Below are 20483 nucleotides of genomic sequence, written 5' to 3'. Positions count from 1 at the left end.
AGGGAAGTCACAATGCCATATTTAAAATGTTTAAAATCATCATTAAATTCATTCATTATCATAGTATAATTATTTTAGGGATTGTACATGTCTGATGAATTAACACTTTAAAAAAAGAATCTCAAGTACCCTCTGAAGTGCTCCAACATACCCCTAGAAGTACTACTATGAGGATTAATTCAAATTTGTTACTGTTTTGTATTTTTTCCCATATTATTATTATTATTATTATTATTATTATTATTATTATTAGTAGTAGTAGTATTGCTAGTACTAACAGCAGTAGTAGTCCTACTAGTAGAAGTAGTATTTTATTTTCATTTTTTCTTGGTTATATGTGTTTACTAATGTTGTTTATGAACTATAATCCCTTAGGGATACTATCAGTAATGATGCGCAGCACTGCTGTCCATTGCAATACTGCCATACCCATAATCACATTAAAGAACACCCCTCAGGTATTGCTGCTAATGTAGATTATTTTATTTTAGAAGCGGGCTGATAGAGAAAAGTCTAGTCATCAATGGGATAGGAAGGAATTGTATCCCTGGTGTACAACAATAATGAATCCTTTGTTATTGAAAAAGATATGTGTTAATGAGCAAAGTTGATGCGAAATGGAGCCAGACCAATCTGTGTAATATTTCTTTATCTAGTATCACCATTTGCCAGATGGCTGGAGCCCCTATGTATACACTTATACGCAGGTGCACATCACCTACACACAACCAATGCATCCCCAAACACACGCATACACAGTCTTGTTCTTCTCTCTATATTAGAACCCCACGCTGAATGTACATTCTTTCATTATTCCTAACACTAATATTAACCCTACCATGGGGTAAAAGGATAGTTTATTATAACTTGGATCTTGTTTTCCTATTTGGAAGAGAAAAGAAAAGTGAGCTGTAGAATGAGTACCTAAACTGTTCCTAAACAGCCCATAACTTGTTTAGTCTGTCCCCTTGGCTGACCTACCATACCTCCTGTAGTTTTGCATGTATTTTAGACAATATTATCAGTACGACTGTTTTCAATTAAACCTCTAAACAAAATGGCAAATAATATGGCTTCAAGGGCTGGGCAATATGACGATTAATGTTGTCAAAATGATATAAAAATTTCTATCTATCAGCGGCTGAACTGCGTTTCAGTAATATTAAGGTTATTTGGATGATGCTTTTCATTCTGATCCTTGCACATTATGTTAATTTTGCCCTCAAGTTCTGAATAAAATGAGAACACATTTGACGCCTTGTTGACTGCCGTTGGCCCATCTGCAAATAATTCACTGATGGCAGCGGCCAATGTTTGACTTTTATTTGTTAACATTAGCTAGCATAATGCTGCTACTGCTTACTTCACTGAGTATGATTATTTGCATTAAAGCAAAACATATTTCAAATTACTTCTTACAAAAAATAGCACTCAGTTATAAGTCTGCAACCAGGTGTTTGTTCTCACTAAGATACAAGAACATACTGTATAAGCTCACATGCCCCATGGCAGGTGACAGTAAACCCTGGTGTTCAGACTCAGAAATACAATACTCACATTGTTCGAAGGGAAAAAAAAGTCATTAACACAATCAGGTAATCTGTTTTCCTTTCTTCTCTCTTTCTTGTCCTCTTTTACTTACACACTCATACACATGCAGAGGGAGGGATCAGGTGTACCTCCCTCAGCCATCATCTCAGGTGACTTTTATTAATAGAGACATCTGTCTCCTCTGTCTTTCTTCCTTGCATTCTCTTCTTTTTTTTTCCTGTCCTCCAGTTCTGGCCCCCCAACCCCCCTCCCTCACCTCATGCTCCTTGTTGACTTTTCACACTCATTAAAGTGACAGACAAGCAGAGGGGGGAGGGAGCTTTGCAGACATTAATCTCAGCTAAATTTGAACCACCTAGGCTACATGAACCACAGCCGTAAGTCGGAAAGGGGAAAGGGGGTGATAGCAGCTGTGTGGGGGAATTTTAATATGCACGGGAGTGACGGAGGAGAGGAGAGTGACCTTTTTACTAGTTCCCATTCATGTTCCCTTTTTCCCACTCATCTCAACTCAGTTGTTTTCAATCCTCCTCGCTGATTGAGGAAGGGGAGAGAAAGAATGAAAGAGCGAGAGAGAGAGTTACTTCTCGAATAGAAGGTCATAGCTCTATTTGATAGCCTTTTGTCTCCCATCCAAAAACAGCAATCTTAATAGCTGCCCATAGGCCACTTTATAATGATTGAGCCTTATCTCTAGACACACAGACAATCACGCACAGACAGCACACAGTGTCTTTATGGTGGCAAGTGGGGAAATTTAGCTTAAACGGAGGAAGAGCTTGGCTGCTATTTATCCCATTTAAGGCTCTGACACAAGGGCTACTGCTATGTTATCCTGCATTCTGTTCCACTATGATAGCTCCCTATATGTATTGCCTATATCTTGTAAAACGGTGCCTGTTTTATTTTATTGCCTTTATAAAAGTCCTACTAACATTATACAATAAAATGATTTTATCAAGATGTAAAATGTATTATTTCCATAAAAACTACTTTACACACATTTTAAGGTTGGATCCTGGCTTTCTACCTAGTCTTAATTTTCTCAATACTTTCTACATCATTTCCTGTCTCGCTACTGGACATATTATTCTACTCACTGATGTAGGAGGGTAACCTGACTCTCGCCAGATGAATTTCGTTCAACCTTGCTTCCGCCATGACTCCGCCTAGCTCCACTCAACCATCTGGGAACGCTCTATAGGAAAGTGATTTCAGGGGGTCGAGCCAATCAGGTTTTATAGATGTGAGGTAGCGGAGAAGCGACTGTTGTGATTCAGACAACAATGGCGGCTCGATCGAGAAAGCAGTTGTCAACATGGATGCCGCTTTTGTGTTGTCCGATCTCCTTTAAAAGAACACCAGAGAACGGCTCTGAAGGCTTCCTCGTTGATGGAAACAATGTTTATGCCCTTCTCCTGACGGGGTTTGGCTTTTCCCTGTATTGCTCTCATCAGCATCAGGGTTTGGCTTCGATGTGAGTGGTTGAAGTAGCACGTCAATAAAGATGATGGACAAGTGGTTTATCCAATCATATGCAAAGAATTTTGATAGGGCCTCCTGTAATCACTCTCCTATGGAGTGATACCAGATGTATGAGTGAAGCAAGGCAGAACAAAATTCAATTGGCGCTAGTCAGGTTAATAGTAGGTCACATTATGAAAAAATCTCTTTTTTATTTTTATTCTCTGTAGTTTGGTTAACATACATTCATTCATCTTCAATCGCTTGTCCCTGTCGGGGTCATGGGGGGCTGGAGCCGATCCCAGCTGACATTGGGTGTGAGGGGGGGTTACACCCTGGACAGGACGCCAGTCTATCACAGGGCACATAGAGACGCACAGAGACAGACAACCATTCACACCTACGGGCAATTTTAGAGTCATCAATTAACCTAACATGTGCATGTCTTTTGGATTGTGGGAGGAAACCGGAGAACCCGAAGAAAACCCACGCAGACACGGGGAGAACATGCAAACTCCACACAGAAAGGCCCAGGCCGGGATGCGAACCTGGAACCTTCTCGCTGTGAGGCGACAGTGCTAACCACTACACGTGTAGTTTGGTTATATTTTTTTTATTGTAGAGAAAGTTGACTCAGATGCTTAACTATTGGCTAATGTGATTCTCTGATTTCTTAGGGGCATTTCCTCTATCTCCTCCACAGGGAGGTCAGATATCATCCCTGGGTTGTGCCTCTGGAATTAATAGAGAGCAAGCCAGTGTATGATAAAACTGTCTTATTTCCTCAAATTCTTATCCAGTTTAAATTCAAAATGTAGCCGTGTCTGTGTTAGTAGTAATACGGGGAGCATTGTTGAAAGCTCATAGAGCTGTAACATTGTATTTCTGTCTGTACATCAGTTTAATTGGCATTAATTGCCTGATGCAATATACGCTCAGTTGACAAATGATACTCACTAAGACATTTTAGGAGACTGGTTTGTCACTTCCCTGCAGGTGTTGGTGTTTTCTTTTAGGTCAAAGCATTAAATATATATGCAGACACCTCTGTGAGAGCAGAACAGGTATTTGAAAGGGCAGGGACTGTGTGTGGGAGGGGTCAGGACATGATTTATAATGCCGGGAGATAGGGGGGTGGATGCGATTCTACTATTGCCATAGAGACCTCTGTGGCTGACTGTGGGTGTTGCTTTCTGTTCTCCAGTTCATTTCTGAGAGGCGGTGACACATGTGCACACACATGCAAGACATAGTGGAATCCTTGTGCATTTGGACAAACACAAACAAAGTGTGAGGAACACCAGCTGAAACTAACAACGCATCAGTTTTGGATCTATTGAATTGTGGTCTATGTGTCTAACAAGGTAATATACTGCCACAGACAAAACCCAATTGTTCAGCAATTAGGTTACAACTCATGGAATCAGCAGAACCGCACAATTTTCATAATAGACATGCAAAGCAATCAAAATAACTGGTATGACAAATCTTATACTTGAATGTTGACATTATGACATTAGGCTTATGATCCAGCATCAGCATTTTTTGCACTGTTCTTGGTGAAATGACATTCAAGTAACATCGTAAAGCATGGTAGAGAAGATGAATCGCTCTCAAATTTGGTTGGCTTCCTTAAATGTAAAACAGAAGAAAAAATAAAATGCTGTTTCCAAGTGTTCTTCTCTAAAGCTGCAGTAGCTTAAAACAAGATACAAAATGCCAATGCCAATTTGAAGCAGTGAGACTTCTTCCTGCAGCTCTCCCTCTCCCCTCTCTGTCCTTTTTTTCTGAACTTTAATGTTTCCCATAATTCACACCTCCCTTAGCCTTACAGTTCATCTTGGCATGCCAAGTTTACTTCGCTATTGATGCTTCTTTCATCATTTCAGTTACATTTATATTATGTCAGTATCTTGAAACAAGGACTTAATCTGTTGCAGGAAACACCCAGTTTACTTTTATTTTCTGTATTTTTTTTTAGGATATTTCCTAACATCGCCAATACATAAAATGTTCATCCATCTGTAGATTTTATGTTTGTGTCAGGCTGAATTTACTGCACTTCATGATTTTCAGACTTTTAAGTAAGCTTTTACTGAGCCAAATGTTACTGAGCTGGCAGATGTGTGCTCTGCTAAAAACGTAACTCAGCAAAACAAGTTCTTCTCAAAAACACTGCAGAGACTTTCTGCTGTTAAGCTGCTAATCTTTTCTCTTTTCTTTTTTTAACATTTCCTAAATGTCATAATTATGACAATGTCAACAAGTGTCGCTGACTGTTCTGTCTCTGTTTCTATCTGAATGTTTTGCTTTTTTACAATACTGTTGTGTACAGTGGTACATGCGGTACTATGTGTTTGAGTTATTTTCACATTTTTTAGCAACAGTATTTAATAATAGGCTTATATTTATACCCAAATAGGCTATTTATCATGGTTTATTGGGAGAAACCAAGCAGCTATATGTAAAATCAGACATTCAGCACCCCCAGAGCCAGAATGGAATAACCAATTGTTTCATGACCACATTTTGCCCATTCTGCGACGATTCGACTATGAGATTGGCAGTCCAATCAGGCGCCTCGGAGCGAATAGACGACTATTTGGCCCCACCCCTACTGTCGGGATTAGTTTTTTGTATAATAAGGCTTAAAGTTATGCATATTTAAGGGCTGGTCCCTTTAAGGCTTCATTCGGCCTACCTCCACTCCACCCAAGATTCACCTCTTTGCCCATTTTTTAGATTAGCCAGGATTTAGCTTTCAGGCACTGCCAAGATGGTGATGGCCTACACTAAACCTCTCTAGTTACTGAATTTTTTGCACAATTTTGGGCCTGAAAATATGGAGGTTAGATTTGATTTCGATACAAATGATTAAATGGCAAACTGCAAACTAGTAAACCATAATCCATCGTCAATGTGCCAAATATTAATTTGTTGGTACAGTAAATAAACCTTTAAAGACTTCTTTTTTTGCTTATATTTTTTCATAGGTACTGCACTTGGGCTTTGTAGAGTAATATAGTATTATACCAATTCATGGATGTGCTTTTGAAAGTATTCATCAGTAGCAGTTCATATTAGGCAAACAATTTGAATGAATACAATTTGTTACAAAAGGTTATGCATAATTTAACAAATTTTACCCCAGGACAGAACTGGCCCAACAGGTGTCCCATCTGTTTTGTCATTCAAGCATTACCATGTTACCTTAGAAGGCATTTAATATACTTTACAGTTGAGGCATTGTATATTGTCTATTAGCATAATGCTCCTTTAGGTGCAGGGATTTGCATTTTTACAACTTGAGGATTTAAAATAGTTTCAGCTGTGGCAAACAAGGTGACAAAGCAGTGTGCTGTGGGGAGCAGAGCAGGGCTTTGAAGCGAGGCACCTAGCTGTAAAACAAAGCTGTAATTTAGAATTACGGGTCCAGAGGGTTTAATAGACTCTACTTAAATTCCCAGCAACACTTCACTTCGCAAATCTTAGGTGTGGCTGAACCTGCTACTCTGCATGTAAGAGGTTTATCTCGTCGCAGGTAGAGAAGGAAAATCTAGGGAGGAGTGGCTGACAGGAGGTAGAGAAAAGAATGGGGGGAAGAAAGTAGGATTGTGCCTGGCTGGCGGTGTAATGGCACAAGTTTTACTTATTAACAATTTTGATTAGAACCTACAGCATATGAGCCAGTGTACTGACACATTTTCATAAAATATACCAACCCTCAGAATTTCCTACAATGAGATCAATGAACTACTATTGCTAGTACTACATACACAATATGTATATGTGTCGGGGGCTTGCTTTTGGCACTTCAGTGAATGTGTGAGGGAGAGAGAGAGGAAGAGATGGAAAGAGAGTGTGCATATTTATGAGTAACGGGTTGCTGTAAGCGTGCATGAAAAAAGGGTGAGGGAGAGAGGGAGATGAATTGCATTGTGCGATGTAGTGTTGGGGAGGAGAGGGGATTGGGCTTTGAGACTTGAGATACCGACTGGGGATCAACACATTCAGAGCTTCAAATGGCTTTGAGAAAACCAATCAAACCAGCATACACTCTCGCTCACACAGTCCCTCTCTCTGGGTCTCACACACACATACCCTCGGCCTTACATGCACAATATCTTCAGTGGGGTGGAGTTCACTGCACTATTGATCCGCTTCCATGTGGCTGTGATTAACTTGAATGCGACACGCACGCACATGCACGTTATTGCAAGTTTGAAATCTGTCTGGCTCATAGCTAGATGATTGATATTGAACTATCAGTAAACCAAATCACTAATGCATCAGCATACACACACACAAACAGGGTTGAGAGTGAAGCATTCAGGGGTAATCCTCCGTTCATGCAGCCTTAAGCAATGTGTAGAGCGTCTAAAGCACTGAGTTAAAAGTGTAATATTGTAAAAAGTTAAAAGTCTAATATTGTAAAAAGTTACATTTCCATATATTTTTTCATATAAAGAAGGTCAAGGTGGTATATAAATACTAATTATTTCAAAATGCTCAGTCTACAGAGAAATGCATAGCAGGCACTTACAAACTGGGCCTTTAAACGACCCTTCAGGACTTATGTACGGTTATGATGTCACAAGTTTCACTACAGTGCCTTTTCAGTCATTCCCTTGCCGGATTTAACAAATCTTAAAAGTTATCATGGAGGTAGACATTTTCCCCTCAATATCATCGATTGTGATGTAAACAGTGGAATTACATAATTTGCATTGCAAAGAAATCTGTGCTGGACACATGATGTGTCATCGTGTTGCAGTGATCTGAAGTGTGTACATTTAGTCCACTTTACAGTCGAGACCACTACAGTATTTTTACACCAAGTGCCAAAAATGTCATTACCAGCCAGTAAATGAGTCATCATTTCGTCAGTGAAGGACCTCTGTTGCCAGCTGCCCTGTGAAAAAAAAATACACTTTCGCTTTAAATACGAATGTCCTTTTTTAAAGATTGTGTCACTTTTCAAATGTGGAATTGTCTTTGTTCAACCAAACAGGATAAAAACTTTTCTGGGAATAAAAAAAAACCCAACACATTTCATGAAGGATTTCCACAAATATCTTAGTTCGACAGATTTACAGTTGTAACCCAGTTTCAGGTGGGGTGCTTCAACCGCTCCAGATAAAAACCCTCCCGCAAGAATCAGTGCATAGGATAAAAGGGCTTTTTTGCTCAAACTTTTAGAACACTTTGAACCAGTCACTCTGCCTCACACCTTTTCCGTCAATCACATCCATGAAAATAATCACACTTCATTTTTAACTGTGGCATAGCTGCCTCCATGCCCTTAGCTGTTTCCATGACCTGCGGCTGACAGATCTTGACTTCTCCCACGACAAGTAGGCTGCAGCCCCAAAGCAGCTTATTATTCACATTGATAATACTGCCCTGATGCTGTCGAGCTTCATAAGGTTACTTATCATACATTGAAAAAGCATATATATGGTTTTAATAGCTTTAATACCCTACCCTTCTCTCATTAATGAACACTCAAGTGGGAAATATATTTTTCATTCACTTTTATTATATCCAAAGTAAAGATGAGCACTTTAGAATCAACTCCAAACTGTCACACTTTCACAGCTGAACCTCAGCTCTCTCTTTTACTCCCTTTCTGTTATTGTCTAACACACACTTCGTTTTTCTCTATCTCTTCAGGAGCTTCAGTTTGAACGCCTGACCAGGGAACTCGAGGCTGAGCGTCAGATTGTTGCCACCCAGCTGGAGAGGTGCAAACTAGGATCAGAGGCAGGCAGCATGAGCAGCATCAGGTAACATGAAAACCCTGTTATTCTGTGTACGTCCATTGTGGGGCGAGGAGGGGGGTATTAGGTAACACACGCTATGGGTTATTGTGTGGAAAGGATGTGTGCTTGTGTCCGTATCCTTTAACACCCTCAGGTAAAATATACATTGTGGGTGTATGTAAGACTTTGGGTTCCTAATTTTTCCCCTCTCGCAAACGTGTGTACGTAAGTGTGCAAGGTTTGGAGGTTTATTGTAGGTATGTATGTGAGTCGTGCCCCCCCCCCCCCCCCCCCCCATACACATACACACTTGCACAAGTGTATCTACAATCCCAGAGCATGATGGAATAGGTTCTGTGTGCGCCATGACACTAAAGCTGACTGCACCATTGTATGCACACACACACACACACACACACACACACACACACACACACACACACACACACATACACACACACACACACACACACAACCACACACGGGTGTTTTCTCACATCCGTGGAGTGATGCTCCTGGAAAAGAACAGTGTTCCCCCTGCTGTGGGGTGCATTTATCAGCTGGATGGATTAGGACAACACTGAGGTTGCAGGCAAAATCACACACAGATAAGCACACTCACATACAAGTAGCCTACACATACACATCAATGGTGTTACAGGGGCAATTAAACACTGAGCTTGTGGGGAGCTTTACACACATAGGAAACCGACAGACGCATGACATAACGATGTGAGAATATGATAACACTGTTCACAAACAACACTGAAATACCATGAATGTTGTTGAGGGCTCGATATAACCGACACATCAACACAGGCCTTGGCAACATTGGTGAGGGTGTGACAACACACACCTTCACCCACACACGTACATCAATAACGTCCCCTTTGAGACTTTGCTTTGCAACAGAAACTTGGGTCAGGCCTTACTTAATATTTCGCTTCCTCGAACCCCTTTCATCATATTACAGCATTAATTAACATATTAGCCACAGCCCTGAAACCCTTGAAAATACTTAATTGTGTTCCCCATTTATAAATCTGACCTTTCCGTAGCCAAAATGATTTTCAGATGAGGGGAAGAGAGCCCTTGTGAAGGAAGGGGGGAATGGAAGACAGATGTATGTGACTAGCATGCTAATTATGGATTTTATGCTGCTCCTCTCACCTACTTACAATCCCTTCACATACTACCCTGTAAATAAAAATAAGTAAAGTTTGGTATGAAGTTTTTTTTCTGTGTGCGCGTGTGCCCACATTTGTACGTATGTTTTTGTGTTAGCATAAATTTTGCACTGATGTCAAAGAGTCAGGTTCTTCTAAATTCAGTATCCCTCTGACTCCCTCAGGCAGCTCATTGCATAAGTACACTACCCTGGGGGTGGGGGGGTGGAGGAGAGACTTTTGAACTTTCCCAGTTCATCCTGTTTGCTGCAGCTGTGTCTCAGATGAGACTTTTTGTTGAAAGTTTAGATTTTTTTTCTCTTCTGGGGTTTGTGTCAAATTTTCTATTATTCTTAAAATGCCGGGATAGAGTTTTCAACAATTACAGTACATGAATATTGGCAAAGTCACCTTAGAGAGACGATACAGATACGTAACTAAACTATCATCTTTTTTAGTTTTGGGCTTACAGTATTTTAGATTACATTTATTATGCAGTGTGTTTTTGTTGTGAATAATCCTTGTGCGAGTCACCACCATCGTGTGAAACGAATCTTACTTACTGTGATACATATAACAAAAGCTCTATTAACAGTTGTTTGATCATTTTTTTCCAGTGACCTATAAATCAGATACTTCATCAAACATCAGAAAACAACTAATGTTTTTTTTAGTTTCCTGTTCTGATATTGGATGTATGCTGGTTTCACTCCTTTCAAGTACCCAGACTTTGGTGTAATTGTGAGAATTTCTGCTTGTGCATGTGCCTTTGCCTGTCTGCTCTCAAGTCTGCTGTCTCATAGTTGCATCATCTTATGATTATCACATCTGATATATAGGATTGGCTTAGCTAAGCTTTTGTCTGCTGAGTCCACATCCATCCCTGCGTGCGCTCAAATTTGTCAATGCATTTCAACTAAAACGTGTGATGTGCATTTGTCTTTTTGCGCTCATGCATACACACACACACACACACACACACACACACACACACACACACACACACACACACACACACACACACACACACACACACACACACACACACACACACACACACACGTGACACTTCTTTGTTTTTTTTTCATTTGACTGACACCTTTATGCAGATTCTAACTGTCTAAGTATAGATATTGGCGCTTGCTATATAACTATGAATGATCAGAGAGAGTCTGATGCTATTCAAAGAGACAGCGCTAACCTTTCCCATGGTCTCTAACATCACCACTCATTTTCCTCTCCTTTATCAGGGTCTCAGTGACAGGCAGTAGCTAAATATAGAGTGTAGTGGCTGGCTCTGAGTGAATAGGTGTTATAATAAAGCAAAAGGTACAAAATGAAGGAAGGCAGATGAGGTTGTTGGATCGGTAGGTAAGGGAGACGGTTAAATAGACACAAACAGGTCTATATCAATTTATCCAAAACAAATCGTATCATTATGAAGTTAGGTTTCTCCTTTCACAACAGTCTATATTCTCTCAGCAGTGGGTCCATTACTCTGTTAGAAGCCTGTCAGGGTGAGGCTAACTTACAAACACAAGCTACCTGGTACCTTGCAGTTTCGTGTGTGCCTGGGTGCGTATTATTCCAGATATGTGGGTTTTTGTAGACCCTTTGTTTGTGGGTTTGTATTACACTTGCTCGGAGCGAGTGCTGTGTTTGTGTTGCTTGTCTATGTGTGTTCTTGGCAGCCGCTGCGAGCCTGCATGTCCTTAGTTGTGTTCCGCTCGATAAAGCAATTCAGGCATCTCCACGGACTCCTCCTCAGAGCTGAGGACCCTAAAAAAAAAAAAAACCTCACTGTGGTGCAGAAACCCAGGGCATTACTGACTAACATCTGTTCACACTGTGAAGTGTTGGCATGCGACACGACACTTTACAGGAAGGAAACACACAGGCACACATTCTCACGCAAGCAAGTAGGCTCCAAAGACTCATTTATCATTTTTCTAACATTAGTGGTAAGTGGCAGCCAGTGGGAAACATTTGCGCCTGCTGTCTTTTCTGCTCGACTGGCTGTGCAACTCAAGCCTTCAGTGCTTTTTAAAAAGGGGTATACCACTGAATTTTGAATTGACATATTTCAATTTGTATTCATCTACTTTTAACCATTATGGAGATGCCAAACTGTGATACAGCACCAACTGATTAAGTTATTAGGATAGGAAATGGAATGCAGGTTATTTAGTTGCATAAAAACTGTATTTTCTAGTTTCAACTAGAATATGTTTGCATGTTGTATTGTCGAAGTGCCCCTGGCTGTTGAACCTGTATTCAACCCCTGTCTGAGACTGACTATAGAGGCACTTTCTTTGATCAAATACATATGTTATATATGTAAACATATATACACACATATATATATATGTATGTATATACATATACATATATATGTGTATATATTTATATATATATATATATATGTGTGTATATGTACACATACATGTGGCAGAGAGTGAATGGTGAGGAGGGTCTTTATACTGAGTTAATTGGTGATCAGAGGCAGGTGAGGAGAGTTGGGCTAATGAGAGGGGAGTGGCAGGTAGGCAGGTGAGTAGGAGGAGGGGCAGGTGGAAAAGTTTCTCTTCCTGCAGCTTGATGAAACATCCATTTTTCAGATCATAACTGACAGTTGAGAGGTGGCACCCCTCCTGGTTTCAGCACCTCCAGCAGACAGGCCCCCCAGCGTTTCAGAGAAGAGAGTACTGCTTAGTTTTTATTATTTTGAAACCTTATTTTTTCATACTTGGCAATATTTGTATTTACTCAAATTTGGCTGGGTGTTTATTCAAATATGTTTCTCAGATGATAAACTGAGATCCCACTTTTGTCATTGCTTTACACTGACTTTTAGAATCCACAATACAAATAAACGTTAAACTTTGTAGAAAGTCAACAGAGCCTGGGCGAGTGTGTCCTCTCAGCAAGCTGCACTTACCCAAACCCTAGAGGCACTTTTTACTGTAAAAAATCACCAATACATCTTCTTAACAAAAAACTATATAGTCGACTATATTCCAACATAAATTTGATCCAAATTAACAACATTGGCAACCAAGACTACAGGTTTCCCTGCAATAGCATGTATGTAGCTACATGTAGCAGTGTTTGTAATGTAAACACTGCAGTAACATGCAAAAAAGAAATCCGGTATGGGTTGAAATGCGCTTGAGCCAGGAGTAGAAAAACTCTTGGATGTGGAGTTTTCAGAACAGCAACTGTATTATTTGTAACTTTGGCCAGGTTAAATATAAACATCTAGCATTGTAACAACATGCTATATGATAGAATATGAGGACAAGCATAACAGGTCCCCTTTAAATCAAGTTGCTTCAGCTTTCAAAAGGCTGCTATCATATATTCCGTCACAATCTACTGTAGTAAAAACATTTGGTTTGAACTTTGTGCTGGTTTCTCAGTGCTATGTATCACATCTGCTTTTTCACAAACAATGAAATAAACATATCATAAAATTGAAGTGCAATTCACAATGCACAAATTGCCGCAAGCACCAGCAGATTGCAGGATGTGTTTCACATGTGCCTCATCAGTATTTTTGCAGTACACTGAGATGTGGGGCAGAAAAATGTACAACTCCTCGATAGATTCAGATCATTAAAGGTCCCAGTGCTGTCGTCTGCCATGCAGTGACCTTGCTGGGCATTCTGGGACACATTATTGGTGCATTAAACCACTACCCGTGAACTGTTGAGGAAGTAATGTGAAGCTGGCTACTAAGATAATCGTGACTCTGGGCCATACAGTAGATTATCAAGGCCATATATGAGATGCCATCTAAGCTTATGGATTTATAGGCTAAATCTAATTATGTGTTTGTTATATTCCAGTGGCTACTAGCAAATATAGTACCAGCTTAATGACTTATGGCTAGTTTTATGGACTATTTATGCATGATATGATATGATAGATGACAACACGTAGATATTACAGCAATGAGTTGTGCTTCAGAAGGAATAATGCACAGTGAGACAGAGTGCAGTTGTTGTGAAGCCATGTAATTAAAGAAAAAGGGGAATAGCAAGTCCATTATGATGTGCCAATTATTTTAAAGCAGAAAGGTCATGTCCGATAATAGGAATCCAAGCCAAGGCAGCCAGCCCCTCAGTTGTTATGCAGATGACAAGCGAAGTTCAGCGAAACAAATGTGACCTCTAAATGAGTGTTTTGTTGTGCTTAATGGAATTGTTAGCATTTAGTGGCGAGAGATGAGAGTATTAATCCTGGGGGCGGGGAAAGCAATGCAGAAAAAGTGAGGGAATGAGAGAGAGAGAGGAGGAAAGAGACAGAGGAAGGGATAGATGGCTAATAAATAGCTTTCATTACCATGTGGCAGACACAGAATAGGTCCATTGATTTATTTTTATTTTTTGTCCAGTTCTCTCTCTCTCTCTCTCTTTCTCTCTGTCTTTCGCTTGTTCTCATTCTCTCATTCTCTCTCATGTTTGTCTTTCTCTTGCTCTACACATCTACCTCACTATCCTCACTAGTTTTCATGCTTGCATTTTACTAATATTATTTTACTTCACTCTGTTATCACTGTGTTAATGAACTGAACTCTGTATTCACTTCCTGTTAGTAGAGTTGATGGTTAATGCAACTAAGAATTGATGTGCAGAAAGATAGACAGAACAAAACTGCAAAATCACTTAAAAGTGAACTAACATGCCTATTTCTGCACACACTCTTATACCAACACACATTTATGCTAATATATGCAGTATGCCCCATTCAGGACCCCAATGGCATCCATCAATGTTAATGTTATGTTCAAAATATGTGTGTGTGTGTGTGTGTGTGTGTGTGTGTGTGTGTGTGTGTGTGTGTGTGTGTGTGTGTGTGTGTGTGTGTGTGTGTGTGTGTGTGTGTGTGTGTGTGTGTGTGTGTGTGTGTGTGCGCGTGTGCGTGTGCGTGTGTGAAGTAGAGAGAGCGTGGGGTGGTGGGAGAGGTGAAGTGTAAGGTTCATGTCCTAAGGCAGTAACAGCTTTCTGTTTGTGTTGTTCCGACTTTCACATCTTCCCAAAGACCCCTCGGGTAGGTCAGGAAAAGGTAAAGCCTGAGTGTCCAGGTGTGTGTCTATGTGTGTATACTCTATGTGAGAGAGAGTACAAAAGCAATGAGTCATCACACACACATGCTTGCCCTGCTGTGTGTTGGTGCCTTAGTCCCCGAGCCCATATAGGACTATTTATTCTAATCAAGCTGTGACATTTAGTTCCACACCAGCAGGGACCAGTGCCTCTCTTTGTGCCACATGCACAAACATACCCACACACACACACATCCCTACACATTTCCTCGCCCTGCACCCCAGACTTCTCTCAGGGGGCAAACACACACTTGGGCTATTAAGTTGTCCTACCTTGAGGGGCAGACATCCACACCACTGGTATGGGCTTATTCTTCACACCCTGTAGAGTTGATCACAGCAGCTAATGGACCCCAGACACATGGTGTTTGCCAGAAACATTTTAGAAAAAGTCCCCTACTTGTCTGTCATTGAATTACATTTGTCTTACGTGCTGTAACTTCTTTTCTGTTCTCTTTCGTGTTATTTTCTGTTCATTCCTCACCCTGCGATGCTGCTATTCTCTGTTTCATCAATTCTCTCCTATGTCTGTTGCTTTGATTTTTTTTCCTAGGTTTCTTATCTGGCCTTCGAAACCTCTTAGACAGTGTTTTAAGAAGACTAAGAGTCTAGAGCAATGCTAGCGGCTCTGTGAGACTGTACTAATGTCATAATGATAACAAGCTCACAACTGTATTAACGGCCATAACATATAAGTCATATTCACATTACTATAGATGTTATTATAGTTACAGGAAGTGTGTCCGTCTCTGTGTTTTTGTCTGTCTTTGTCTCTCTCTGTCCATCTGTCCGTATTTTCTTTCTTTCTCTCTCCTTTTCTTCCTCCCCAACGGTCAAGACAGATGACCGTCTTCCACAGAGCTGGGTCTGTCTGACGTTCCTGCCTGTTGTAGGGAACCGCCACCTTACTCTACGGGGGAATTGTTGGGTCTATGTAAATCATAAATAAGTCATAGAGTGTGGTCTATACCTAGTCTGTAAAGTGTCCTGAGATAACTTTTGTTATGATTTGGCAATATAAATAAAACTGAATTGAATTGAATTGAACTGTAATGGCTCTCGGAGATGGCAGTCCGTCGTAATGTACCAGCTCCTAAACGTTATACATTTTTACAGCATAATTTAACATTTTACTCAAAAATTAGGTCCCACAATGCAGGATACATAACTTTAGGTTTTGGACAAAATGTTTTATATTTATATAAAAAAATGTATTGATTGAATATTATTTTCAATAAATATGAATAGACAAATAAATGTTCTAATCTCCGTTCTATTAGCGGCAATACCGCAATGTGGAACGAACTTGGCAGCGAACCACGGCCATGCATAGAAACATGATCCAAAGTGGTATGTAGCCTTCATAATTATTTTAGTCTATAGATGATATGCTGTCTACACAATTAAAAAAATAGTAAATAGTAATTTTTACCTGATGGTGGTGCTAGATTAGAGTCAGGGGCTTGCCAAAGTTATTATGTTTCATCCTGTGGGGAACATGAATAGCCGGACCAAAGACATTAGAAATCTCAAACATCAAACTAACGGTGGGGAATAGGGAAAAGTCATCCTCTGAGGACATGAATGCCTGTGTGCAAAATGTTATGACAGTGCAATTGTTGTTAAGATATTTCTGTCTGGAAGCAAAGTGATGGGCCGAGCAACACCACATTGCTAGCGTGGCTTCTGTTCTTTCTTTGCATTTTGTCTTTTTACTTTCTTATGACCCATTTAAAATTTAAAACCAAGTGTGGTTTGAAGTGACTTTTGACATTTTATCATTCTTCCCTGTATGAACTCAGTGTATTCTAGTATCTTTGCACTACATTAGTTCGAAATTAGCTTACAGATGCGTTACACACATACAGAAGGTGATTTTTGTTTTATGGTGAATTACCATCACACCATCACATTCGGACAGCTTTTAAACTTCATCACGTTGTTATCATTTTACAGCTTTTCCCTTGCACTCTTTCTGTCCCTGACCACCCTCCTGTTTTTGCCACGGCTAAAATACTATCCAATTACATTCCTTTATCTCACTATACCCCACTCTCGTCTCCTGCGTTGGGTGATAATAGAGGGATCCATCACACCATTAGCTGTAGGCGGTTTTATAAGCTCAGCAAAATGCTGCATAGAGAGAACTCAAATTATAGGCCGCTGCATTATACCTTAAAATATGCCTTGTGTTTTGGCCTGTGTATGTGTGTGTCTGTGTGAGTGATGATGATACCGCTAGTCACGCTCCCCCCCTAATGACTGATGATGCATTTCCAAGAGGAGGGGAGAAAAATGGTGGCAGGTGGCGACATCTCTCACACCGCTGTCGTCCCCACTGTCTATCTTTCTGTCTGCCTCTCTCGGTGTTGTTTCATCCCTCCCTTTATCTATCTGTCTTTGCTCCTAAATTACATCTTGGGTTCGGGTTCTAGCATCTTGCATCTTTTATTTCACATGACACATTTCACTGTAAAGGGAGGAATCCTACCTTTGGCTTTGTGTTTCTTTAAAATGACTTGATCGCGTTTAGCATCATTTAGCTGTACCTTCAGCTCAAGGCATTCAGACTTAATACAATTTGAAAAAAACGGATATTTTATTGTTGCTGATTGGAAAAAAAGCCCCTTTATCTCAGCATCTTCAACAAAGAAGTCGAAGGTCAGAGTCAGCCAAAGAAAAACACACAAGCGCGGGCAGGGATTTAGAGATTGATTGTTTCTCAGGGAGGCTTAAGTACAACCAATGTATGCCAAGTATACTAAGAGCTTAAATCTTGCTTGTCCAGTCAATGGCTGATCTCTTGGACAGTCGCCAGAACAGTGGATGCCCTGTCACTCCTAAACACCTAGTTTAGGAGAAAAGCAATCTGCTTTAAAGTGAAACCAAATGGGGTGCTTCTTGTATTTACAGTTTTTAGTTTTTCAGTTTATTAGGTAGGTGCATGCACTTTATTTGAGGTTCTTCTCCATTATGTTAAACACAGTGCCCGCTGTTTTTTTTATTTATTAGTTTGGCCAGGTACACCTCAGTTGGCCAATATGTACTCTGTTAAGGAGCAAATAAAATTCCAACTTGATCTGAGATTTTTATTAATTTTTTCCAATACGTCATATCATTTCCTTTCTACTTTGAAATGATGTCCCCCTGTCATTGTAGCTGTCAAAGGCAGATAGATAGGCCATGTTTACTCCTTTAGGAGTCAGCAGCTGGTGACTCCATGTCAGCGGCAAGGAGACGAAGGCCTTCAGGGCCAACAGCAGCAGCCTGTGCATGTGCATGTCCATGTCCATGTGTATCTATGCACCCGTGTGTATGTGTGTGTTCTCATGCTGAGGGGAATTGGGGGTGTTTGGTTCATTAAACATGCAAATGCATGCTTATCTTCCCCTAACACCAGATAGTGGTGAGAATAGATAAGAACCAACCAAATGATGCCAGAAAGGCAGACAGAGAGGGAAAAACAGAGAAAGCGAGAGAGTGTAGAAGGAAACTGAGAGAAACACTGAAACAAGAGACAGAGAGAGATTAAAAAAACGGAGCAAGAAAGACACTGATTCCAAAAAGCAAAGTGTGGAGAAAGAACAGAGGAAAGCAGGAGAGAAGCACTGAGAGACAAAAGAGAAATGAGCTTATTAACAAATGCTGTGGAAGGTGATGCTTCCCCTGAGCTCATATAATAGGAGACCTGATGGCTATTTGAAGACGTTTTCTGTTTTTCTAAGTTTTTGACATCGATAGCCATAAAAGTTCCCGGTGATAATATTGTTTGAGCGTGTAGTGGGTATGTTTATCCATGTCACTCATCCATCAGTTATTCCTCATCAGCTCTGATCACATTTTAACAAAATGTGGAAATGTCACACATCTCGCTGCTGCTTTTGGCATCTTCTAAATTACAGTGATTGGCCAAGGAGAGGGCCACAATTAGTGGTCAAAACACGGTGATAAATATGGTTTGGGTTGGCCGTGATTCTCTGTCATTTGTATTTGTTGATGTATTTGTTACCTTGTAAGTTAGATCCACATCTTCAGTGCTGATGTGTTTGTGTCTGATCGTTGCTGAAGAGACACTTTTGTGCTGAAATTTCCCTAAATTCATCACATGAAACTGTGTGCATCATTGGGTTTGGGTACTCCTTTTGAATTTGAAGCTTAATAATTATTGTGAGGGAGAGAGAGTTAGCGTGTGTGTGTGTGAGTGTGTGTGTGTGTGTGTGTGTGTGTGTGTGTGTGTGTGTGTGTGTGTGTGTGTGTGTGTGTGTGTGTGTGTGTGTGTGTGTGTGGTGTGTGTGTGTGTGTGTGTGTGTGTGTGTGTGTGTAGTTATTAGCATGGATTTATGTGGGATTACGGTTTCTGCTTTGCTGTCAATTCAACAGGAATGGCTGAAAAAAAAAGGTGTGAGCATTCATCCATACAGAGACAGAGACACCAAGATGTTTTGTTGACCACACACTCAGAAAACCCAACAGGCTATTACGATGCTTTTTGATTATTTTTTAAATGTTTTTGTGTGTGTGTGTGTGCGTGTGCGTGTGTGTGTGTGCTGTCTACTGTCTTGTAGACATGAATTTTTCTGCATGTCAGTGTGTATCCTGAAAGTGTGAGAAAGGGTTTCCATTTAACAGGATTAAAGTACGCTGGTTTCAACAACATGCCAACTAGAATTCATAACAGTTCTAGTGAAAAAAAAAAAAGTGATTCCAGTGGAGATGACTTACAGAAAAATAGATGATTACTTGCAATTTTACACATGAATGTGGAGCGCTGAGCTTAATACTGTACCTCTGTTGGGATCAACAAAGTATTACCTCATTTTAATTGTAGTATATTGCTACATACCTATTTCTACACTTAAAACCTAACTAGTAATCAAAACTCTGTCTTCCTACCAGTTGTGGAATTTTAGGAGTTTTATGGGATTTTTATAAATATTTTACATGAAAAATCTTGGAATTTGATACATTTTCTTAGGATTACCAGGAATATGAATCAATAAAGTAACACCATGTACATCAATTATACATTGCTTCACTTTCTAGTTTCAAACCTCTAACCCACCACAGACCTCCTAAAGAGAACTTCTGACACCGACATTAGTTAACATTGAGATGTCTGCAAGAATTGTATTTTTCAGTGATTGAATGGTGAGCACTTGTTCTGGAAATTACTTAACCATCTAATTTACATCCTTTGGCTATCTAAAGATGCAATACTGCAAGTCATACTGCAGAGGAAAATGAGAGATAAAATGTGAGAGACTGAAAAAAAAAAGCCCTTTTCATCAATTGATAAGACATAATGGCAGAGGTGAGGGAAGGAAATAAAGAACGTGCAAGAATAAAGAAGAGGGAAGGGAGGAGCTCTAGGTAAGACGTGAAGAATTGTTGTAAGCACAGGTATTCTCAAATAATATTTAGGGGGAGAAGGTC

General features: G+C 40.1%; 1 protein-coding gene across 1 annotated transcript in view; it reads left to right on the top strand.

Annotated features, from left to right (window-relative positions):
- ctnnd2a (catenin (cadherin-associated protein), delta 2a) overlaps positions 1-20483 on the top strand; it is a gene marked incomplete at both ends in the record, with an annotated part of 219090 nt that overhangs the window by 41621 nt on the left and 156986 nt on the right. Inside the window, one exon of the mRNA XM_083935772.1 lies at positions 8689-8801. Coding sequence (XP_083791898.1) covers positions 8689-8801 — 113 coding nt within the window. The remainder of the gene's footprint in view (positions 1-8688; positions 8802-20483) is intronic.

This window comes from Echiichthys vipera (genome assembly GCF_963691815.1).
Source record: "Echiichthys vipera genome assembly, chromosome: 21".
Taxonomy (NCBI): Eukaryota; Metazoa; Chordata; class Actinopteri; order Perciformes; family Trachinidae; genus Echiichthys; species Echiichthys vipera.
This window is presented reverse-complemented; position numbering and strand designations above follow the sequence as displayed.